Source organism: Cyanistes caeruleus, chromosome 7 (genome assembly GCF_971803275.1).
Source record: "Cyanistes caeruleus chromosome 7, bCyaCae1.hap1.1, whole genome shotgun sequence".
In the NCBI taxonomy this organism is placed as follows: Eukaryota; Metazoa; Chordata; class Aves; order Passeriformes; family Paridae; genus Cyanistes; species Cyanistes caeruleus.
The window spans coordinates 29,102,311-29,127,409 of record NC_141707.1 but is presented as its reverse complement, the minus strand read 5'-3'; the positions used below and the strand labels follow the sequence as shown (position 1 = coordinate 29,127,409).

General features: G+C 45.5%; 1 protein-coding gene across 10 annotated transcripts in view; it reads right to left on the bottom strand.

Annotated features, from left to right (window-relative positions):
- Positions 1-6,473: 6,473 nt before the first annotated feature.
- MRAS (muscle RAS oncogene homolog) overlaps positions 6,474-25,099 on the bottom strand; it is a 38,958-nt gene continuing 20,332 nt past the window's right edge. For 5 of the 10 annotated variants that reach the window (XM_086897645.1, XM_086897651.1, XM_086897647.1 and 2 more), the window contains 5 exons: positions 23,753-23,966; positions 15,033-15,186; positions 11,799-11,898; positions 10,433-10,512; positions 6,474-7,423 (listed from right to left, as the gene is read on the bottom strand). In XM_086897645.1, the coding sequence (XP_086753771.1) occupies positions 7,324-7,423; positions 10,433-10,512; positions 11,799-11,898; positions 15,033-15,186; positions 23,753-23,945 (627 nt within the window). In that variant the 5' untranslated portion in view covers positions 23,946-23,966 and the 3' untranslated portion in view covers positions 6,474-7,323. Of the gene's footprint in view, positions 7,424-10,432; positions 10,513-11,798; positions 11,899-15,032; positions 15,187-23,752; positions 23,967-24,935; positions 25,012-25,099 lie in introns of those variants that run through there. The other 5 variants (XM_086897649.1, XM_086897653.1, XM_086897648.1 and 2 more) reach the window with 2 other exon arrangements.

Genomic DNA, 25,099 nt, shown 5'->3' with positions numbered 1-25,099 from the left:
GCAGTTTTTTCCACACTGGCATCAGTACCATTATTTACATGGCTGGGTCTGGTGGCCCTCTGGATGCTGGGAGGAACAGTCACTGGCATTAGACAGTGCCATTTCTTTGTTATTGTCTTAGGACAAAATTGCCAAAGGACCTGTAATTTTAAAATTAAGCACTAGCCTCTGATCCATGGAAACACAAACCAGCAACTTCTCTATCACATCTCTATAATGTGATAAGATGAATCCTAAATTAAGAAGGAGATAGATTGCTTAGGGGGAAAAATCAATTGAAAATACTGAGAAAATGCCCCTTATGGAAGCAGCCTATATCTAGTAGGTATTTACAGATTTTATCAGGAGCTGAAGCTCTCGAGATAGCTGCCCTTAGACCTCTTCTTTTTGCATTTAATATTTATCTTCAGCTAAGTCTATGTTAATTATAGTTTCACAGCTTAAAGCAAACTGGTCACAAGTCCCAGAAGCATTTGATGTTCGGGCATCTCACCAGCTCTGGTTCTTTGTCTACATTTCAGATGTCTGTGCTCGTTTCTTCAGCCTATGGAACAGGATCTGCCACTTCTAAGTGTCCTGACTGCAAGAGGTTGAATTGTTTCTTGAATGCTTTAAGATCCTGAAGTGAAAAATCATTAGTCCTCTACTTCTTTCATTAGTTCTAGTTCTCTATTCTTTTATGGTAGCAGGTGTCACATGAATTTTCCCAGAACAATTTTTATGTGCTAAAGTAAAACCAACAAAAACCTAGCAGAGGGCCACCTTTGCCTTTAAGTGTTTTATGTTGATGGTGTGACTGCTTTGCTTTCCCCATCCCCTGCTGAACCTCCTCTTCGTGACAAAGCACCTTCTGCCAAAGGCTGCCCAGACACCCCATCACCACACTAACCCTGCTGCCCAAAGGGTGCTGGGGGAGACAAAGAGACTTCACCAAGCCAAGTAAAGAAAACCCATGGGAATGAAACTTCGTGACCAGCTCTGTGGGAGATTCAATGCCAGAAACCAGCCCAAGCTCTTATGAAAGTTTGGCGACTGGGATGAGACAAGGCAAGGCAGGAAGCTCCCAGGGGAGGGTGAGTAGCACCCTGTCCCCAGCTCACATCATTGTGCTTTGTTCAACCTCAACAACTGTGTGAGCAAAGCTAGAAGCATCAGCCTTAACTTCAAATTTCCTGCTTTCTGTCGGCTCCATCCCAGGGACTGTTGTTTGAAGCTCTTATTATGCAGCTTGTAGAAAAGAACTCCCTGCTTTATGGGGACATGGGCAATTGAGTTGCAAAGAGGCATGCCCAGAATCTGTCTGGGTCTGGGCTGGTTGGGCTTGACTACTGTAGTGAGAGGAGCTGCTGTCACAGAAGCCACATGATAACCACCTCTGTGTGTGGCAGCCCAAGGAGCAGCTCGTGACTTGTTCAGCTGGGCTGACTTCTCAGCAGAGATTGTCTTAATCACGAGCTGTATAATGTCTCTTGCCCAGATTTGCAGAGGATTTGGCTTTATAGAACAAGGTCCTGATTCACAAAGCTCCTTCCTTTGCCTCCTGCTCTCTTATTGACCAAATCCAGGATATTGCCTGAGTCCCTCTCTTTGGCTCCTGGATCTGACCACATGCCCAGTCTGGGCTCTCAGACAATGTTGCACATGTCCTGGTCTGCACCAGAGAGACCTGGGAGAAGGGATGGAAACCAGAGGAGTAGTGATGCTTGTGGTAAGTCACAGACTGCTGTGTTTGGCTTGGCATGATGTTGCTGGTCCCCCAGGATATGGCAAAGGGATCCCTAAATTCAAAATAATTAAAAGAGCTGTCCAGAACTGCCAGGATTAGGGGATGTTGGCTGTCACTACTCTGCACTCAGCACTGCTGAACATCCCCCTCCTGTCATTAGCAGTAACCGCTGCACTCACCCACCTGACATGTCTCACCTGCCGGGTGTGAGCCTTCCTTCCCTGGCCCTTCCCTTTGGCACAGCACTGACACAGTGCCTGCATGTTTCTCCTGCCTTGGGAAGTTTTGACCTGCCTGACCTGCTGGCCACCCTTGAGTGACTTCTTGGAGCTGGAGAGAATTAGCAGTGATTGGCCACAGTGGTAGGAAACCCCTTCAGACCAGAGCCCTCCTCTGTGCCGTGACTCCTTGTGCCTCCCCATCATGGGATCCAGCACATGCAGTCGTTTCTTTCCCAGCTCTCTTCTGCAGCAAGCAAGTCCTGTGTCATCCCAGAAACCATCTATGAGATCATCTATGAAATATTTATTTCCTTTGCACACAAGAGAAAAGGAAGCAAAAGGCCTGCATAATATTGATGGAATCCTTGATAGCCAAACGTTGAATTATTTACAGCCTAATTGTGCAACTGATGCTCATGAGATCCTAGGATGCAAAATTCAATTAATACATTTCACAAAATTAGTTACTTCTACTTCAGACTTTGTCTAGTTGCATCAGTGAGTCGCTAAAACACAGGTAACATCACTTTGCAGGAGAAGAACTAGGGTATCCCCAGACACTTGAAATATCCACTCACTTTTCTCAGAGCGCTGCTGTGAAATAGAAAAGGGTTCTCAAAGCACCTACTGGCAGCCCCAAGGTACACACCTGGAGCCATTTCAGCTGCTCCTTTCAAGAGTCCTTGACTGATGGGTGCTGCTCCAAAAGGGCCCAGATTTCCCATAGGTCTCGTGTAACGGCTGAAACTCACAGGTAAGTGCCCAGGGTACCCCCAGGCATCTTCAGATGGCATTAAATACATAAATGAAAGACACTCAGTTTAGCTTGTGTGACCACTGAAGATCTCCCAGCACAGGGAGCAGTGACCAAGAACAGCAACCCTTCCCGTGCCCCAGCATCCTTCCTCTCCTTTTCACTGTCATGTTTGCTGTGAGTGCAGTCCTTAATAAATGCACTCAAGCTCCTCCTTCCTTCCCAGCCTACAGCAGATTGAATAGGTTGACCAGTGAACCCAGCCAACAGAAAGCAATTTTGAGACACAGAGCTCTTCTGTCCATTCCAAGGTATACAGGTTGATGTGGCAGTTGTCACAGGGCCTTGGCTATTTCCCTAATGCCAAACTTCTCTCAAGCCCTCTCTCTTCCTCATTAATAAATATCTGAACTCTGACATCTTAAATAGACCATAAGTTGAATCTCTTAAACTATCTTCTGTATTCCTCATATATTCTGCTCTTAGCAGAGCTTTGAGGGGGATCATCTCCTTCCCAAGCACTTCAGCAGAATTTAGGGACCATCCCTTGAAATCACTGGAGCTGAATAAGGCTCTGGGCAATCCATTTTGGCCTGAGAATGGTAACAAGCTAAAAAAAAACCCTGAACCAGCATTACAATGCTGTCCTCTCTGTGCCCAAAAATGCTCATTTCCTCTCCAGACGAGACACACCATGTATGTCTAAACCCCTCAGCCTGTCCTAATTTGCAAATTCTAGAACAGCTGTAGGTTAAAAGAGCCAGCCACAATTAATTATTGCAGATTAAGGAACTGAGCAACATACTGCAATGGCCTCTTGTTAAACTGAAACATCTGATTCAAACCAAGCAATTTCAGCCCCTTGCTTCTCTTGTTCACCATCTTGTGTTTTGCTGCTGAGCGCCATTATCTGAACATGGTTTATTTAAATGTACCCATGCTATTAAAGAGCAGCTTTGCCAGTGACAGCACTAGTCTTGGCTGAGGCAGCCAAGAAAGTAGGTTTGTAGGTGGCCACAATGTACAGGCCTCCTCAGATGTGGGGTGGTGTTGTTTGGTTTTGCTGCTATCAGGCTTTTGTGCTATTTAGAGTTAGCAGGCAGAGAGGGACAATTAAACCCTGCTCATCCCAAAGAAATGTGTATTTATTTCAACCAGGTACTGCTCCTTTTCCTCCTTCCTCCCCCTCTTTGAGAGACATGAGGTTGACAAACAGGTGATTTGGCTTGTACAGCAAATGTCACGTACCTCAGAAGTTGGTAAGAAAACAAAGCCAGTGGCTGCCTTATAGGTAGGACCAGAGAGAGGAAACAGCAACATGATTTACCTGAAGGCAGCATACAGCTGCTATGGGATCCAGATCAGGGAGGTGATGACACCTTTGCAAAGCCAAAACTTAGGTGGCTTAGTAATTGTTGTTTGTTGTTCTACAAATATTATTCAGTCTCTAAAATAGAAAAAGGAGGTTATTTGGCTATTAAATACCAGTAAATCTGTAATGATTTACTCCTCTTTTTATTTTGTTTGAAACGGTGTATTGAAAGCAAGGTCAGCTCTATGGCCAACTCTACCTTGCCAGTTCCTGTTTAACAGAAGAGGAACCAGACTGCTCTGAGACAAGGCAATGATGATTTACCCAGGGGCTGAAGATGATGTTAGTCACTTGCACCATCCACTCTTTGGAAATGAGCCCCATATGTGCTCTTACAGGGTCCTTCTCCAGACTGCCCCTGACCACAACAAAAATGTCCCTATCTACTGGATGTTCCATAGAAAAAGCCACCCACAGCACAGTAGTTGCTCTCTGCAGTGTGTCACCAACTGGAGTCTCCCTGCCCAGGTCTGTAGGTGCTGTGAGGGGCAGGGAAGGTGCTTTCCATTTCCCAACGGCCCTGAATATGGGTGGGTTAGGTGGCAGAAGGCTTTGCATATCTCGCTATTTCAGCACCCTAGGGTTGTCAAAGATGCAATCCTTGCTGGAAAACATTCCTTGCTACAAACAAGCTGATGAACATAGAAGACAACAGCCATACCCATTGGCCACTATTCCATATTGTTGTTAATCTGCTCCTTTCCCCTCCTCCTCCCCTCCATTATGCTGCAATAGCTGCTAGTTGCTAAAGGAACTGAAGGAACAATTAAGAAGCTTTAGAAAAAGCAGATAATTTCTCACATGCGGTGCTGAGTACGCAGCAGATGTGACTCAAGAGACACGCTGTTTTCAGGCAAGCATTCCCAAGGGTTTAGATAAAAATAATGATGTGGTGTTTCAGCAGAAATCTAGTTATTTTTAAGTGGAAGGGCTCTAGGGGGTATTAAAAGAGCTCCCTGAAAATGCCATCATCTTCTTGTGTGTGGGATCCCCTAGCATTAGGAGTGTATAATTAAAACTATTAAGCCAGTAGTCAGGCTAGACAGGGATTCTGGTAGGGAAGTGGTTACAAGGGTGATGGTCAAAGAGGGTGGTTGCAAAGATCACACAATTTCTGATTCCCTAGAGGTTTTCAAAACAGAGCAAATGAAATGCCTACAGGGAGATCTTCCTCCAGAAGGCAGAGGCAAGTCTCAAGGACCAGAATTTGAAATAGATGGCTTCAGCTGCTGCAGCTCTGTTCAGCCAGCACTGGGAGAAATGCTGAGATGGTTGGGAGCCACATCTCAGCTGACACAGCATGTTGCTACTTCACTGAAGTGTGCATCCCACATCCAACCAAAGAGTCCATGAGAGACACTTCTTTCCAATATCCCCCTGCTTAATCCATTCCCAGCATCTGTTCCCACACCACAGGAGACAGAGGCAGCAGAGCCAGCATTACCCTAAGCAGCTTGCAGAGCCAGTCACAGACTTTTGCCAGCCTCTGGCTATGATGAAGACTGGACAAATTAACATGTTTCCATTAGCCTCATTCACCTGAAAAATAATCAGCAGCCAACTCGCTTCTAAAAAGAGGCCTGGCAAAGGGTCAAGAAATGAAATGTAGTGGCAAATAGACAAGTATGGACAACTAAGTTTGTGATGATCCATCATCTTGGATGGATCTTCAATATCCAATACCAGGATTTTCTGTGCACAGACACATAAATCTCAGGCATTCATACTCTGCCAATATTTTAAGTCTTGCCCACAAAGCATATTTGAATAGGATTCAAGCTGATGAAAAGCAAGTTGCTACTTTTAAACAGGTTTGGTGACCATGTGAATGGAGCCAATGGATTCAATCCAGCAGATGACATTCCATTAAAGACAAATTTGCTACTGCAGTTCTTACTGCCAGAAAAGGTGTGAAAGAACACGTGGCCCCTCCAGGATATGCACAGCCATATTTCTGGTGCTACCGCCATCAGTTTGAATGCTTGCAGGTTTTTTGTCTTGTCTTTTCATAAGGCATATTTAGTCCTTGCTGTTTTCAGGGAGACATTTTAGATACAGTCAGCTTATGAAGAGACACATCCCACTTGAATCATTTTAAAAACACCTCTTCCTTTCAAGTCACCAACTTGGCGAAGGAGGGAGAAGAAACATTGAGCCAAAGTCCATAAACAGATTTTTTTTCCTGCATGTGTGAGATGAGCCTGGGAAAAGCAAAACAATTAATCTACCCACGAGTGGCTTTGCAGGGAAAGGTTAAGGAATAATAGAGAGTGATTTAAATTGCACCACTTTACATGCATTTATGAGGGAGAAATTCAACACCCAAATAACAAATTCAGTTCAGATTTTACTTCCTTTCTCCCTTCCCCTCCACCCCCCTCCCCCAAAAATGACATACCCTTCCATCTGTAAATTACTTTAATTTAAATACTTCCAGGTTAACAAAATGTCTTAAAGTTTGACATGTCCGAAGTTACAAAACAGAAACAAAACTTCTTGACAAAGGGTAAGGAAAAAAAAAAAAAATAATCCAAGCCCAAACCTCCTTTCCTAAGCTGGAGCTTATGGTCTGTGAGCTGGCGACCCTCCAGAGTCTGACACAATGTCTGGAGCACCCAGAGCAGCTGGAACTAATTTTCTTCCTCCAAATCTATGCACTTTCATATAAAGTTGTGTTTTGGCACTGCCGCCCAAGAGAGAGTTCAGTGCAAAAAATCTAAGCCTGGCCGTTGTTTCTTTGCAACCCAACACTTGCTGAGCAAACAACACAAAGGAAGAAGAGGACAAAAAAAAAAATCAAGAGAAAGAAAAACCCTTTCCCTTCCCCCACACATACACAGACAACTGTACCAAACAGGGGGGCTATTCAAGGCTGTTCAGAAATGGGTCACAAAGAGAAATGTTTGCAGATAAAACCAACACTTTTTTTTTAACTTCTGCCTTGTTTGGTTTTTTTTTAATAAACATCATGGAGGCCCCTGGAAGGTGCTGGGGATGTTTGAGAGTTGAGGTCCTGCCGATCCCTTCCGCCTCCCACTGGCACAGCTCCCACGCTGGCCCTGATGTGCAGCCCCTCTCCGGGGGGGTCCGGACCCTCTGAGCCGCCTCCTCCAAGTCTGAGCTGCCGTGGGGAGCCCGAGGGGCCACGGGGCCATGTGGGCATCAGCATCCAGCTGCGGCTCCTCGCCTGGGCCGGCGGTGGGTCAAGAGGGGAGGAGGGAGGCAGCCAAGGCACTCCCAGGGTGTCCCGTCACAAAATCACGCACTGGAGTTTATGGGAGCCCGTGGCTCTGTCCCCTCGCCATTTGGTCTTTTTCTTCTTCTTCTGGCTTTTCTCTGGGATCTGTTGCCTGTTTTGGGAAACAGAGAAGAAAGCAGGCAGGTGAGACATAAGGCTGGGTTGGATCCAGAGCCCTGGGCAGCCTGCAGAGCAGCATCTTGGCATATACGTATCTCCATATACCCTTCCAGCACTGCATGGCTTTTCATGCCACACAGCTGAGAACTGCCTGCACTCTTCAGGAAGGAGGAAAGAAGCCATTAAGGCTAATGGCAGGGATCTATGTCCTGCCAGGGCATTATGCCTCTGGGGTGAACTGCTGCCTCCTCCCCTGCCACCGGGGCTGCTCTGGGAAACAAGGATGCTCTGAGCTATGCAACATCATCCATTACACTGCTGCTGACAGAGCAGGGAAGAGGATGAGAGAGATACAGAGAGCACAGAGAAATATGCTCTTCTGCCTTTCAGCTGGCATTGCCCTTAGCCAGCTGCACTGATGCAGACTTGGTGATTGAGGGGGGATAAAAAATAATAAACCAAAACCAGAGTTTGCTGCCAATGGGGCTCTGGCTTCCTCTGAAGTTGTGAAGAGCACCTGAGCACAGAATGAGCTGACCCCAGAAAGATGTCCCTAGCTGTGTGAAGTCAGAGCCACCAGGAACACACAGCCGAGAGCCTTCCTGCACTGTGCCATGGAGCTGTGAGCAGCCTCTAAAGCATTCTGTTCAAGGTTTCTCCCTGTCCAGTAAGATGAGGCATTGCCCAAATGCCTGTTTGCAGCTGCACCCAACTGCAGCAGCCACTCTGCCAGCCCAGCAGTGCAAACCCAGCAGAAGGGTCTGTAGCTCTACCACTGACAGGCAGCCTGCAGATGTAGATTTTAGGGCAAGATAAAGCATACAAACACCGGCAGCTTCTGTAGATTCAAACCTGAGAGTCTGAACAGTTCAAAAGCAGCCTGTTTGTCATGTAATTTGCCAGGCATTAAACCAAGTGTCCATACCAAGTAATCCAGACCAGGATGAGACATCACTGGGGCATAAGTCACTATGGCTTTAGCTGATGTTTCTCTTACAGCCTCAGCTTCCAAATTCTTGCAACCATCTGAAAAACTCAGCTTTGACTAGTTAGACTTTTTATCCGTGAATATGAAGGCTGGAGGCATGAAAACCATACCTTAAAGCTCAAAACTGGAAGGATGACATTCAGAAAATACTTCAGATCTGGATAAAGACTAAGTAACCACAAGCTGTTCACACACTCTTCTGGATCTGTTTTAGAGATGCAGAAATCATACCCTGGGCCTACTCAAGGCTTCTGCTGTGACAGCTCCTGTGTGTGCACTGCTGCAGCATAAAAGGGGCATCAGGAAATTTAAAACACCTATCAGGTGGACTCAATCACCCCACTCCTTTCTGGATTACCTCCAGACAACAGTTTCTTGCATGAAGCTAAATACACTGGGAGTCAGCCAAGTGCAAGGAGCCCAAACCCTGAAGGAGCATCCTCACCCTGAGAGCTCACAAGGGCTCTGAGGAAGCCCTTCATTTGCAAAGCACTCCATCAATGACAGTCACCAGGGAGCTGAAATTCACATTTTATTTGGAAAAGCTCACTTGAAAGCTAGAAAGACAGTACTTGTGGGTGATACTACCCTTGCCTTTGGACAGTTTGTAACATCCAAAAACCAAGCAAAGCTGCTTTGTGGCCAATGACCAGCCAGATCACACAGCATCTCCCTGCTCTCTGACTTAACCTGAATTCCAGCTCTTGCGAAGAGTTTTGGTGCCTTTGACATCACAGAGGGTTTCACCTGGCTGGCAAGGACTTTCACAGTAGCTAGTCAGGAAACTGAGGTGTACCACTTATCTTTGGGCTTATGGAGTGCATTTTCACGGCTTGAAATTAGTAATGCCTCATTACAATACACGCCTCCTTTCAGCCTGCCTGGAATTGTGTTATGTAGAGAAAGCAAACAAAGCCTTTCCATCTTATTTTGTCTGTTTTCCTTCCCTGCAGAGCAGAATGGATGGTGGTAAGAGCTTGTTGCAGCACAAAAGTAGTATCTAGCCAGCTAATACTGAGTTACAGAACAGTTGGGAAAGAGCCTGGGACACTTCCAACTCAGCTCTCCAAAGACTTTCTGCCCTCTGCTTTTGAGACATGTGGGAAGAGTGGGCAGTACCATCTGCTTTTGATGGAGGCTGGCTTGAGGCTGTGCTAGGATATTCACAAGTACAGATATGCTGTGAATAAATGCCTTGTGGTTTAATTGCCGGGCGAGGCACTTCGACTGCACGGCAGGGAGGAGCATGATTCCAGCTCAGCCCCCTCCCAAAACATGAAAAATGAGGGCCCAGAAAATCTGGCAGACAACTAGTGCCAGAAAAACAAATCTCAGAGAGAACTGAGGTTATCAGCTGAGATGCTGGGATGTGTGTGCAGCTCTTTTCCTGCAGGGGAGCCGGGGTTTGGGAAGGCAGTCCCTCCCTGCTGGCAGCGGAGCAGGGCTTCGCCCAGAGACTGTGTATGCCAGAAGGAGCAAAGGCAGCTCATGCCAAAACTGGGAACAAACCTCTGCAGTCTGAGGAAACCTGGGGCTTAGCCATTAGGTCATGCAGTTTCTCATACAAAATGGCTTAATTTTTTCCATTTAGTTAGCAGAAAATGTTAGAAGTCACTTACAACATTAGAATTTTGTAGAATTTTTTGCCAGTCCATTTTAACTTCTGGCAAGGCAAGACCCTGAGAAGACAAAACTATGAAAACCCAAATTACTGGTCCAGAGCTTCCAATGCCAGCCTTTTAGAGCTGATCATTATAATACACTTTTTGTCCACTGAATAAAACATTTTCATTATGGCCACAGCTATTTCTTACTGTGCCTGGTACTGACATCCTGCACAGGTAACTAAGTGCTAGTAACATACCTAAGCAGATATAGGACAATAAAGTTAATAAGCACCAGAAATATCCCACCCCCAAGAAAACCTGGCTCCCCAGCAGCTGCCTCCTGACTCTCTGGGCCATGACTCCTGCACATCCCTGGCAGTAAGGAAGGGAGGAGTTTGCAGCTTACCTTATTACCCTCACGAGATCATGGAAGGCCTTGTCCACGTTCAGAGGTGGGTCCTTGGCACTCGTTTCTATATAGGGAATCTGGAGGAGAGAAGTGTATCATGAAAAAGATCAGTAACAGCCTACGTGTTGGGATAATACCAGTTTCAAAATGAAAAGCCTAAAGGCTGGAGAAATGGGCTGCTAATACCAAGGAAATTCAGGTAAATAAAATGTTGCCATGACACCGCTATCAACACCCTCACGCTCACAGCAAGGTCAGGGAGCTCTTACAAAAGGTCTGGAATAAGCACCAGGCTAAACAGCTGCTATCAGAGCTCTGGGTTTGGGGGAGAATAAACCCAGACTTCATGTCGTCAGATGTTCTCTCCCCCTGAGCTGTGCTCACAGACATGAAAATAGCCGAAGGTTGTTGAAAGACCAGCACTTGCCAAAAATTCTTGCTTGCCACATTTTATTGGGACTACTGCATGAATATTTCATGACTACAATTCCCCTTCAGTGTAAAATGATCTTCCCCTTCAAAGTCTGACAGCCAGATGGGGCCTCCTAGAGTGCTTGTCCAGCACACTGGCAGATTTATAAAACTGCCTCTGATAAGGTATTTTCATGCATGGCCTTTTCCAAGGCGTGTGTATACAGATGGATACAACATGCTGTGCTGCAGTTTAGGTGTCCTGGCTCTGACAGAAACCAGATTCCTAGGGGAGGGGTGGGGAGTGAACCTGCCCTCCCATCGTGGATTGCTCAGAAACCACCACACAGCTTGTCCTTTAGGCACAGCAAGCTGCAAAGAGGTTCAGGCTTGTTTGCCTTTAACCTTTCCATTCAGTTCCACCTCCTAAGAGAGTTGTTGTCTCCCTCTGGGTATTCAGGGCTGCTGGCATTTAGAGGTGATTAGCTGAGCAGCATGTGATCTACACCCATCTAAGACCAATTTCTCAGGCTAAGCTAACAGCATGAATAATGCAGAGCTAAGATGGTGGGCCAGATTTATATAGGCTTAACAACCCTGTTAACTTCATTATCTTTAACAAGCTCAGGCACCTGGATATACCTCCTGATGCCTAACTCTGCCTTTTCACTCCAGGAGAGCACACTTTCTTCCCTCATGCTGAACACTTCAGACACGCTGTACCTAAGCCTTACCACAGCTCTGGTAGAGCCTGGTGCACAGCAGAGGTTCTGGTTTCAGTGATGAACTGACCCTACTGAAAGGAGACGGCATAGCTGCTACTTTGTAGTAGTCAAAAATGTATTTATAAATGTTTAATTGTAAGCTTTAATTCAGCTCCTAATGAGCACAGATTTAAGTTCTGAACACCTGTAATAGGACTTTCAATAACTAAATAATCCTGCAAACTTACGTTATGTTTTGTTGCCATTTCTCTCCCCTGTTCTCTTGTAATTTTCCGTAAGTGCATTAGATCAACTTTGTTTGCCACCAAAATCATTGGAAAAGACTCCCTGGAAAAAAATCAAAAACACCACCCAATTATTAGCAGATTACAACAAAAATTATGAGCATAAATTTCACTTTTTAATGCTGACATCAAACATTTTCAGCTACAAACATACCATGTATGTGTAAAGAAATATAAAGAAAACCCCCAGGCTCTGCTATACATATGTTCATATTGTAAAAATTCACTTGACAAGTTGCATGCATGCACACATTCATTGCTATTTGTAGGCACCTCAGAATTTATTGTCACCATTCTTGCTATGCCTGAGGATAACTAAGTCTGAAGATCCAACTAGGTGAAGAAAGATCTAGAGAATTAGCCAGAAAATCAACTGAGACATAAAGACAGATCTTGGACAGGAGACTGGGACTCTTTTGTAGCAGCTAAGGCATCTCAGTAACTGCGTATCTTGGCAAGATACTGAGGGATGATGGAAGAATTGGAGTAATTTCATTCCTGGTCATCCACTGAAAGTAACCGTGGGGGAAAGAAAGATGGACTCTGGGAGCTGGTGCTTAGAGAGGCATCAAATGGTGGAGAAAATGAGTGAAAGCAAAAAGATGCCCATCAGCTGTTACCACAGGACAAACTGAGCTTGGCAGTGGTAGCTGGAAGGAGGCTGGAGGGAGTCAAAGAGATTTGCCAAGCTTCCAGTGCTATTACCTACCATCTCCTGTTTCTAATCCCAGAAAAAAATACCAAACCCATCTCTTCTCTGTAATAATACTCAGTATTTCCTTAGCTACCAGGCATGTAAGTGCCTGTCTCCAGCCACCACCTGCAAAGATCCATCTATCCACCACAACTCCTGTGCCAGGCTCTCCCCCTGCAGAAAGCTCCACTGTTCCAGTGATAAACAGAACCAAGACTGGGAGCCATGGGAGATGTTGGCAGTGCCATTCTCTCCTCTGGCTTCATGAAACAGAGCAATCAGCTGCTGCAGGGCCTCTTAGCCACTGCTGGGAGGGAGGCTGTCCCTTTTGATCACTGTCAGTTACTGCAGTATTGTTGTCTTATATTTAACTTTAAACCCCTCCTAATTGATCTCAGTGTTCCCTGCTGTAACAGAGCTCATTTTACTGGGGTGAGGAGCAGCTGGCCATACTCATTCCCTGGGTAACTCTAGATTTTTAAACAGAGTTTCTGGGTCATTTTTCATCGAGATGATAAGAGCTCCATATTCCCTCTGGCATCTTGCCCCATTGCTCTGGCTGGAAAAATACTGTACTGTACTCTGCATTTTAAATGAGTCTTATGGTTATTAATTTTGATAATGTGACGGTGATTTAATGTTAATACCTGAGCATTGATATATCTTGACTCTGATCCTTCTGGAGCAAAATATTTGCTTGTCTGGATTATTTGATTGCTTTTTGGCTTGCAGCACATTGATTAGAAAGGGATTACTTTTGGATGGTATCTCATTTGCCTTGTTTACATCAGGCATAAAGCTCTATGGGGACTTTGTTCCCTATTGTAAGCTGTACAACTGCTAGTAGGACAAAGCTGCTACAGTTGGAAATTTTAATATAATGAAAGTTGCAGAAAGAAATGGGAGGAAGGCTTTGAATAGCCCTGCTAACACAGCAGCCTGCAATTCTTTTGGATTTTAAAGCAGCCAAAACTGCCTGCCAGACTGAAAAGCAGGGTGATGCTCTGCTCCCAGCTACCTGTGGGTTTTGCAGGAGGGATTTTTTACTCACGCTGCTGCCACTGCTGCGATTTGCTGACCAAGCTCAGCTTCTGGATGAAGCATTAATACGCTCCTCACGCTCGGAGTGGCGCTGAGCGAGGAAACACAAACAACCTCACCAGCCTGTTTCACTTCCTGCCTCTCACACTGCTGCAGCATTTGCACGGCGTATGGAGGGTAAAAGTTTCAGTCCAGAGCAAACAGCGAACACTGCATCTTATTTTCACCAAGTTAAATTAGATAAAATCAACATCAGATTGAGGCAGGTTACAGGAAATTCTGTCCCCGTCTCCTTCAGCTTTTAGAAACAGATTTACTTTGCCCCGAGCTAAGCCAGCATTGCTGAGACTGCTGTGATCTGAGAGGCTGAGTTACTGACATTCTTCTTAGTTTAAATAAAATCAAAGGGTGGTTTTTCCTTTACTCTTCACCCTTGTGGGCTACACTTTGGATGCTTTACTGGAAGAGCTGTCAGCTGTGAACCTCACATGATACGAGTCCACCCTTCCTGTGGGGAAGTTATTCAGAGCTGTGAAAGGAAGCCAGCAACGAGGCCCAAACCCTCTGGTGACTTTTCTTGATGACTTCCATAATTAAAAGCCATTATGAGCGGAAAAACTAAGTGTTTCAAATCTGCAGACATATAAGGGCTTAATTCACACCCCACCCAGTGAGGATGGATCCACTGCTTCTTGAACCAGGATGGGAAGAGGGAGTTACCTTGGAGATAAACCAGCAGCTTCCCCTCACTCTGCCAGGACACGTTTATTTACCATGATTAAACTCCCAGTGCTATCTTCTCCCCTGCACATGCAAGGAGGAGAGAGGTGACCTCTCTTGCTGTCTCTTCAGGCACAGACAGCTGTTTTATTCTGTGCAACTGTTTGCGGCAGAGCACAGTGCATTAACTACATTACATCCCTGGTAAGAAATACAGTTCCTTCCAGCATGAGTTTTTTTCCCCTTCAAGACACTTGTCCACACCCCTAAATAATGCAGGGCCTTCGAAGGTGTGTTTGGCACAAGCCAGAGAAAGGAAGATGGTGCCAGCACATACAGAATAATCAGGGCTGAATACTTGCTGACTCCCTGCTGGTGCCTGCACTGTGCACAGAGCATCCTTCCCCCTCTTCAGAGCTGAGCTGGTTACCTTCAAAGGTGTCTGATCTCTTTCTCACACTGCTCTGCCAGGCCATTCTGGCAGAAGTTTCTCCCTTCCAAGTGTAATTTCACTCCATTGTAGCACTACTGACCCTTTCCACATTGAAAGTACTTAATGCTTATCAGAAGTAGTAAACCACTTATTCACCACACTGAGGTCCACAAATCCCACACAAGGATTCATCTCAGGACACCCAGAAGGCAGAAGTCAGGGTGAGATGTACAATCAGGATGGTTGGCAGCCTGGTGGGTCAGGCAGTGCCCAGCCCCGTGGCACCCACCTGTCCTTGACTCGGAGGATCAGCTGGTGGAACCGGTCCACGTGCTCGAAGCTGGCCTTGTCTGTCACCGAGTAGACAATAAGGAAACCATCTCCAGTCCTCATGTACTGCTCCCTCATTGCACTGAACTCCTCTTGGCCTGCAGTATCCAGAACTAGGACAGAAGAGACAAAGGTTTTTAGTTCTTGTGAGGGACCTGTAGTTGCTGGCAACACTGTGTGTCCATTCTGCCTCTGCAGGGCTTGCTCAAAGACTGTAAGATCTGATGAAATCAAATTGGATGGACAAGGGGTTTCTGTCCCAGACCTCACTCATCCCCATGTGCCTAAGTTGGGAGCAGATGGAGGGGAAGATGACTATGTGGATTTCATTTTCATTTTCCATTACCAAATACTGATCACTGATTTTGGAGATCCTCTGCCAAGATATGGCTCTAAGTATTTCACAGCCCTCCCAACTTTTCCCTCTCCCAGCAAAGAAAACCCAAGACTGGAAGACTAGCTAAAAGCCAGTTTAAATGTCAGGGATAACCTACAAAATGCAGGGTGAAGTGGAGTTGAGAGACAACTCAAAGTAACAGCTACAATAATTTTCCTTTTCTCAACACCTGGATATTATTTCTAGACAATTTTGTCCCTTCAGAGTGAGTCTTGGGGCACTCCCCTTAAATATTTAGTCCCACATGGTGTGCTAAGGAGCTAACTAAAGCAGATGGAAAAGCTTTAAGTGCCTTGCATATCCAATACAGTGATCACATTTCTGTAAATCCATGTTGAAATCCCCTAAAACACCTCAGTTGTGACAGCCACCCCGATGCTGTTCCCCACTAGATTAAACCTAATGGAATCATAACTTGTTGGTTCTCCACAGATCTGTCTCGCAGGGCATCCCATCACCTGTGGAACAAGCTACCCCAGCCTTCTGGGCAAACACCACATCCTGATACACACATTAGCGCTAGTTCCTGAACCCCAGCTTTGTGCACAGCCAGGATTTTGAGTGGCAGGAGGAGGGTGCAAGAGGAGTTCATCAGTTTAGGCTATGCCAGTACCAACATGGGGGACACTCAAAGTGCATCAGCTGCTCAGAAGCACTAGTCCTAATGCATCGTTGCACTCCAGAGGCAAACATGGGACCTTAATGATGACTGGGAACATTTTCACATTCCAGTCCACTGGGCTGGGTGGGAAAACTGTTTTGCCTCTGCTGTACATCCATGGTGTAAACAACTGCTGCCCACAAGAGATGGGGAAAGCTCAGGGCAGCCGTGGTTGGAGACAGCGGAGACAGTGGCAGGAGCATACTGCTGACAGAGCAGCAGGGCTTGATACAGGTTTGCCTAGTCTGAACGGGCCCACAGACCCAGCAAGGTGTTCCCTGTAGGGGTAAGTGCTCAGGCTGCCCCAGTTTCCAGATGGGACCATGATAAAGACCACTTTGCTGCATCAGCACAGGTGGACACGCTGCATGTCACAGCGCACCCCACGAGCCAGCCACACCTCCAATGCATGTCTGGAGGAGAGACAACTACACTGGACAACTTGGAGACCTTCCTTAGTGATGGCAGGCCCTTTAAAGCCTTCAACCTCATTTGTTCTCCTGCCTTAACTGCTGTTGAATATCTGTTTTTATGAGTTCTTAAGGTAAAAAAGAGCTATTAGGCTTTTGCAAAGATCCTAAGATTTAGGTTTATTTGCCAAGATTATTGGAAAGTCACCTGAGTCTCTTCATAGCCTCTTATCCTGCTCCTCCCCTCTAAATCTAGGAAGCAAGGGTTTCAGCTCAAAGGCATTAAGGCTATTCTTAAGGACTGTACAAAAAAAAAAAACAGAGAAAGAAAAAGGAAATAGAAAAACCCAAAGAGACTGCATGTGCTGGTAAATTTCTATGCCCTGGGCAGAATTGCTACCATGGAATAAGGCCAGTACTCTGGAGCTGGGACAGAAGAGGAAATTAATCTCTCCTACCTGCCCAACCTGTACGGAGAGGCTGGGCTGCCCTCATCTGACTCCTGCAGCAGCTAGACACGGTGTCAGGGCAGGGCTGAGAGCTGACAACCAGCACACAAACCCAACCTGTGGTGGAGTGGGAGAGCTCCCTGCTGAGAGCTGAGGCCTCCTGCCCTCCCTCCCCCTGAGACAGGGCAGGTGCCCCAGCACAAGCTGTGGGCAGGAAGGTGGAGATGGATGTGCTGTATCCTGCATGGTAATTTGCTTAGGGACTTCCCCTTGCTCTGGCACATTTGCAAACTTCCCATGAAATATGTAAGAAGCATCCAGCTCTGCCTTTGCACCTATGAGGCCATCCCCAGCTGCTGCCCCTGCAAAGCTCTGCATCCCCTGGGAGAGGGGCAAGCCCTGGTGGGCTGTGGGGATACCCCACTGCATGGGCCTTTCCATCCTTGCCTGGATCTTGGCCATCACACTAAACACAGGCAGAGCTGCTGTGTCAGCAGCTGCTACTTAAAGGGAATTCACTTGCAGCATTGATAAAAAGGTGAGCAAGTCCAGACAGCATTTAAAATTGCACTTTGAAAGTGCATATAAAAGACACACAGCAGTGAAGGTTAATCTCAGATGGGTTATTCATACCAAGTTAAGCATTGTGTAGACGGCCAGAGAAAGTCCTTGTCTTAATTTTAAAGATCCTCTACACCAAGGCAAACCCCCAGCCTAACACTTCTGTGCTTTGTGAGTTATCAACAGTAGAGTGATCTAGATCTTCTGTAGGCAGGACAGGACCACATCCTAAAAGCATCAGCACCAAAAAAGGGCCAGATGTAAGTGACTTTGCTTGTGGTGTTACCTTGCAGCATAAAAGCTTCAAGAAGACTCCTACCTACAGGAATGGGAAAGTGGCAAGGAGAAACCTTGGGAAGGGGTAAATCACAATGTGACTGGCTTCCCAAAGGGATGAGGAGATTTAGCCAGCATTCACCTTCTTTTAAAACTCCTGTTTCTACAGACAAGATGCCAGAAGACAGAAATAACCAGGAGTAGAGAACTGTGAGCTGGTACACTTTAAACCACCTGTTGCCCCACTGGCAGCACATAAATGCCAGCATGGACCAAAGCACAGCGAGTTTCTCCTACCTCATTCTTCCAAGAACTGAAATTGGAGTCATAGGTTGCCAGTGCATTGTTAGGGACTTCCAACAGAAAACCTGGTGAAGTTCTCACAAATTTGACCTAAGAAGCAATGAGGAACAATTGGGAAAGCATTTGGGTAAGCTGAAGGGGAGAGAAGCTGAGGAGGATGTCTGATGTAGGAACAGACATCCAAAGAGGGCAAAGCCATTTACAGCTATCATGAGACCAGCTGGAGACTAAACTAAGAGCAATTAGGCTGTGAGAGCCCAGCAGGAAGGTCTCCTGCTTTGCAGGTAAGAGGTTGCTGAGTGAAGAGATGCCCTTTTCCACTTTCCAGTGGATGGGACCCCCAGCTGCTGTGATGAACTCCTTTCTAATTGAACCCTGCCCCTTTAGAGCTCTCCACACCATTTTCCTGGGAATCCTGATGGGTTATGCAAGAGTGCAGCTGCCTAGAGAGAGCACTTCTAAGCAGGCACAGGAGCCCAGGGATACACAGGAATTTGTGCTCCAAAAACAGAAGCCCTTGGGGCTTCAAGGTGTATCATGTGGCAATGTCTCTGCAACTGACAGTGCTCTGAGTGCCCATCCAGAGACAAAGGCCCTTGGTGGATCTAAACCAAGGGCAGAGACACACTGTGAACTTTTAAGTCAACAATGGCATTGCTTTTTCTGAAGTCTAGGCTGGATGCAGTTCAAACACAGCATTCCCAGCCTTCGAGGAGCTCAGATCTGGTTGTGCAGGTGAGTTCTTCTCTTTTTATATCTAGGCAAAACTTCCTCCTACGTCTTTACCTTTACTCTGCCAGGCAGCTGAGTGTATAGGTCACCTCAAGAGAGCTTCTCCGCTGTCCATGGCATCTAGAGGGGATAAAGATGAACTGACAGGCACGTTAACACATTTTCTGTCCTTCAGCCTTTGGGTTTCACTGCCCTGCAGCTCGGTACCTAACCTCATGGGAAAATTTAACTTGAATTACCAAGTCAAACTAACGAGCCTTAGGCTGAGGAAAGCCACATCCAGAGTCTCAGTCTTCTCCCATCAGCAGCACTCTGGGAGGGGGCACTCCTATCAGCCACTGGCTTCAGCTGAGGAACTGGTATTCTGGGAACTGCACAGGTGGGGTACTGGGGTCACAGCTCCTATTCTGTATTCCCACACACCAAGTCACCTTGAAGAGGCATGAGGTGCCCTTGCCATGCCCAAGGCAAGGCAGATGCTTCACTTGGTCACTCTGATGCTTCTGCTCCTTCTCAGACACAGCCAAGCTGCCCCTGGCATGACAGCTTTCCTCAGCAAAAACACATGATAGGAAAACACTGGGGCTTTTATGAGCCCTTCTTCTGTGTCCTAGCTAAATACACAGATGCTATAACATGGAAAACCCAAGTACTTGAATTCTTGCCCTTTCTTTAAGCAAAAAGAAAAGAGGAGTCTTCAGGAGAAAGTGTCCACATCAATAAGCAGAATAAAGATGCAAGCCCTTAAAGGAGCTCTTTCTCTAACAAGGAGCAAGTATTCAAAGCCTTGTGTTTTCCATGTTGCAACACCAAAATTTTCCTGGCAGGAAAAAAATTCCTCACAACCCAAGACAAAACCCCCTCTTTCATAGTTGCAAAATCCCAGCAATTAAGGGAGGGGAAATACTGTACACACAAATAAAAGAATGAAAGTCCAAATTTAACTTGAATTTTAATGCTCTCAGTGATGCTACTGGAAGTCAAAATTAGCAGAAACGAGAAGAAAGCGAGCCACAAACCAACCCTTCTGCCTGCAAATCTGAAGTGACCTTTGATCTTCTTCTGGCTCCTCATGGTCAAGTACTCTCAAGTTTCCCAAGAAGAAAAGCAGACAGCGTGCCCAGGGATGACTAGCAGCAAAAACCCTCAACAAAAATGGATGCAAGGATAGTTGGGAATGGTAGAGAAGTGTGGGGGAAGGAATGGAGCTTAGTGTGACTGCACAGAGTGCACACCAGGCTGAGCAGGTCAGGCTCAGCACAATGGCACCCCAGGATTGGGAGGAGGTCTTGGGAAGAGAACTAGAAGGGAGACTGAAGTTCAAGAGCAGAGAGACAACTTCTAGGCTGTGAGAGTTCCATCAAAATCATACCAAGGAAAGACAAGGGAAGGCAAGGGAGACCACAGCTTCCTTTCATCCAACACAATTCCTTGTTTGGCCAGTACCAATTGGCACAGCCCTGCTGTGCTAGCCCTACAGCTAAGAGTTCAGCTCAATTCCCCAGCAAGACCAAGCCATGTGCTTGTGGTCATCTCTTCATCTCCCTTTGCTTGACACCTTTTTATCTCTGTGTGGTGTATGAGCCATAAGAAATTCTGAACCATAGGGAATTTTTGCCATATTAAGGTATTCCACTTTTGGCTTCATGCCCAGATTAATAATTCCAGACTGGCATTTTTCAGCTACACCAAAAGAAATCCTCTGCTACTTACTAAGTTAGCCTGCACATAGAAAGGAGTGTGCAAAATTAATCACAGCAATGCAATTGAAGCAAGAGCTAATCAAAGCAGATTAACCCTGGCTCCCACTTAATTCTGACCTCATGTCTGTACAGCACCTGCGTCTGAGTGCATTTCACCAAGCACAGCACTGTGCTGATTTCAGCACAACCAGCAGGGAATAAACCAAGATAACATATGCAGAGAAAATTGGAGGCTGATCCTAAAGGCTCATTAGAGTGGTAGCAACCAAAAAATGGGCTAGCCACAAATTGCCTGTGCATCTTTGATTCAGGTTAAGTGTCCTCTTCCTCTCTACAACACTCATCTTCCAAACACTGCATCGATGGTCTTCTAAAGCTGGCATAAGGTCAACAATGAAGTGGTTTTGTGTAGTGGGAACATGAAAATGTCAAACACAGGTTCCCCAATCTTCTGGGAGGCAGGGAACTATCACAGACAGCTCTATGGTGAGAAAGATAGAGAGATGTGCCCAAGCCAAAGGACAAACAGATAAAAGAAGATTCTGAATGTAGCTTTTGCTCTGAAATCTACAATAAAACCCTATTCCATTTCAATCTACTTTCAGTGAGAGATTTCAGCAAAGGAAAAAAATGCAAGTCAAACATTTCATCATGCAGACAGTTACTGCTGCTGAATAAATGTGGGTGAAGGTCTTCATGGAGGGAAGCCAAATGCTTTATGCAAGCTGGCTAGCAGAAGAGTTTTTTTACCATAATGCTGGTGCAGTTACAAAATGCTTGAGATGCTTTGTACAGAACTGCTCAGGCAACAGCCTGGAAAAAGGTGAGATGTTTCCCCTTTTTTTTTTAAATTTTTGGATGTCTATGAATTTGGTTTTTTAAAAATAATAACTTTTCTGAAAATTTCAAGACTTATGGAGCCCCTCAGGCTATATCCTCACTTGGTTGTTCATGTTCCAAAACTAGTTCCTATTTTAGGAGTGGGCAGCTGCTTCTGCCCACCAAGCACTGCATGAAACCACAGCTTGTAAAGGCTTTGGTCATAAAGAACAACTGGAAAATCTAGGATTTATCATGATGCATCTTTACCCTACCTATCATGTTTATCCCTAAATTTATACCGTAAGTGATTCATGTAGCCACAAGAGCAGCTGTCCCAGTATATGGTGACCTCTGAGAATGGCCTAGATCCATTTGCTGTGGCAAATGACAGGAGTGTTAGTCAGTCTTGGTGCTCTGTTTCTGCTGGGCAGATGGAAAAGGGTCTCATCCTTTTTCAGGCAAGAATATTGCCTTTCTTCCAAAATTGTGATTGTTCAAAGTCTCAAGTGGTAGGAAAGAGAAGCAGCTGCAGTTTCACTTCTCTGGCTGTAAAGCATCTGTGGGCACACAAGCTCTGGAAGTCAGGGATTCCCAACATGCCATTCAAGGCCACAGCTGAATTCAGTTCAGCCCAAGTACAGCCATTTAGGTCCATCTGAGCAAAAGAATGGCTTTTTCATTAAAACAAAGGGTTAAGTTTCTGCTTGCTGGAAAATAATTTCTTTTACCACTCCCACTCAGATCAGATTTGGTTGGGTTTTTTGTTGCTTTGATTTTTATTTTTTTTTTGTCTAAGCAAAAACTCCAAATATTCAGTAAAAGATTACTTTTTTACTTTTCAATAATTTGCAAATTGCAGGTGTTTCAGCCAACACCAATATGTACAGTAGCTGGTACTGTTATATTAGAACATGAGGCATACCAGTGAATGCTCAGTTTAGAAGGCTGGATTCTGGACCCAAAATAATGAATTTAACTTACAGCAGGACTGGATTTTTCTTTTACACAGGACTGGCATTTTAAAAATAAGGGCACATGTATACATTATGAGATGGTTAATTGGTCGCAGATATCTCTGATGCAGATGACAAGAAGAGACATTTCAGCACCAATTTCCCTGATACCAAATACTCCCTTCTACCAACTATTAACATATTCAAATGAACAAAAGTTGGCAAGATTAACTTCTTTTGTTGTTTTCTGGTTTTGAATAAAAGCTATTATTTTAAGGACTTTGTGGCCATTTGCACTCACTAAATTACACCTGATAAATCCTTAAGAGTACAACTAAGCTTCCAGACCAAGCTAACAGTCTGCACAGCAAACCCCAGCAGCACCCACATTCCACCACTCATGACAATCCCCCAGCTTTCTTTCCTCACACACCAATGACATTTGGGCAGAGACACCAAAGATCTTGAGCACTGTCTTGACAAGAGGGTGGAGGCAGAATTTGGCAGAAGTGGGGCTAAATTTAGTTCACTTATGTTACTGGCCACATACATGAACTTGGGTAATTAAGGAACAATATACTTGCTTTTATGTACTACCTAATTATTGTATAAAGCAAAACAAAACTTACAACATTTAAGAGCAAGATTGCCTTTGTAGCTGTGGTTAGTCTGCCTCATATGCAGCACAAATGAAAAAGCTGCAGCTTTAGGTAATACAGGGCTTTCTCCTCACCTCCTAATCAAGTCACTTTTCTTTTGTTTGGGTGGTAGTTGTTTTTCTTTTTGTTTATTTTGTTTTTTGGTCGGTGGTGTGTTTCACTGTTGTTTCATTTAAAAAAAATAAAAATAATAAAGGCAGTTTTTCTTCAAAGAACTGAGAACTCTTGGCTATAGCAATTCTCCAGGCTGGTACCCTACCCATGTTTAAATGAAACAGGTACTTAAATATTAAAACATCACACCTAAATAACTGGAGTTAAGAGCTATAACAATTCTTCACTGTCAGTGGACAACAGCTCTGATTAAATGCTCTTCCTGGTTATAACCCTCACTCACCCACCCATTGTCATTTCCTGGGGATGAGCTCAACCACAATGAAGTATGATTAGCAATATCCACCTGGCAGTGCTGTAATTCACCTGCTGCAGAAGCCTACTCCAAATGCCAATGAGGATCTGTAGTTTTCACAGGCCTGCAAGCAACATTTCTGTGCAGAGCTGGAACCAATGCAACTGGAAGGAGAAGCTTTGCTGGAGACCAGCTGCAGACCATGCACTGCAGCTCCAGTTCCTGCCAGCCCACAGCAGAGCAGGAGGGACACAGGGACACAACATGCTGTGGGGGACACTGAGGTCTATTTGCAATTATGCTCAGCTAGAAGGGAAAGGGGACTGTGAGAGCAGCTTGCTTACCATCAAGAATTGCCCATTGCCCATCTATTTCCGTGTGTTTCAGGTAGGAGTCTTCAATAGTTGGGTCATAGTCTGGCACAAAAATCTTCTGGAAAAACTGAATAGTGAGAGCACTCTTCCCCACACCACCATCTCCAACAACCACCAGCTTGTACGTGGGGAGGTTTTCGCTGGGAACGGCACTTGTAGCCATGCTTCCAGTGTGCTGAACCTGCTGGAGAGAGAGATCATCTCCAATCACTCAGCAGCAGTGACAAGAGGGCAACATGCACAAGGCAGCTTTTACCTGCTGCCTAACAAGTGAGGATGAAGGCAGCTCTGACTTAACACAATCCTTTTGGACAGGAGCAGCAGTATCAGCCCTTCCCAACAGCTCTGCTCCAGCTCAGAGCCAGCACTTACAAGCACAGACAACTCCACCACTGTGCCTCATTTACTCCTGCCTTGTGTACAAGCATTGCTGTCACCAAAAATGTACATGCAATGCCTATGCCATTGCATACCTTTTCTACAGGGGCTGGGTCCACATGGTAATGACAAAAATCACCCTGGCTCAGTGCACCTGTCAAACTCCTGACAGTTTCCTGCTGCCAGTGACCAAATCCCATTGATAAATCAGAGTTGTGCTATTCCTTACTGCTTAACCCAAGGTATAGCAAGCATTAAATGGTCTAATACATCCCAGGGCCAGATCTGCAGGCACAGCTGGTGGTGATGGATGAAACAGGAGTTAAAGGTCCAATCCTAGCTCTGCCAGCAGACAAAAATGCACTTAGCTGCTTTCTTCTCTCTCACTTTCAAGTTTGGGAAATAAAAACAAGAAGGCAGTAGGCCAGGAACAACAGGTGGTTTTTGTTTTGCCTTTTTTTTTTTTTTAAACCCCTCAACCCTGCCATGGCAGGAAGGCTGGTGCCTGTGGCTGTGACACAGCCAGGAGAGCAGCTTCCTGGCAGCATGGTCACACTGCTCCCCTCACCTCAGAGCTACCTCCTAAAAGAAAGATGAAAAAAATTCCCTGTCTGAAACTGGCCAACAGCACAGGTATGTGGAGAAAGAAGAAGAGGCAGCCGGTTCTGACTGGCCCATTTCAACATTCAGCAGCAGAGACTGCTTGTTTAAGCCAGGCAGGAGGTTCTGTACTTATAAGTGCCCTGCATGCCCCATGAGTAGCAGTGATACTGACTCAGATCACAGAGGAAACAGGTGGCCATCTCCCAGATCTGAATGACCACTGCACTTTCTGGGAGGTCTTTCACACCCTTAAAGAGAAAAGAATAATAATAAAAAAAAATCCATCATAATGATAAGGCCGAAGACAAGGCAGTTCATTTTCTTGGTATTGCTTTT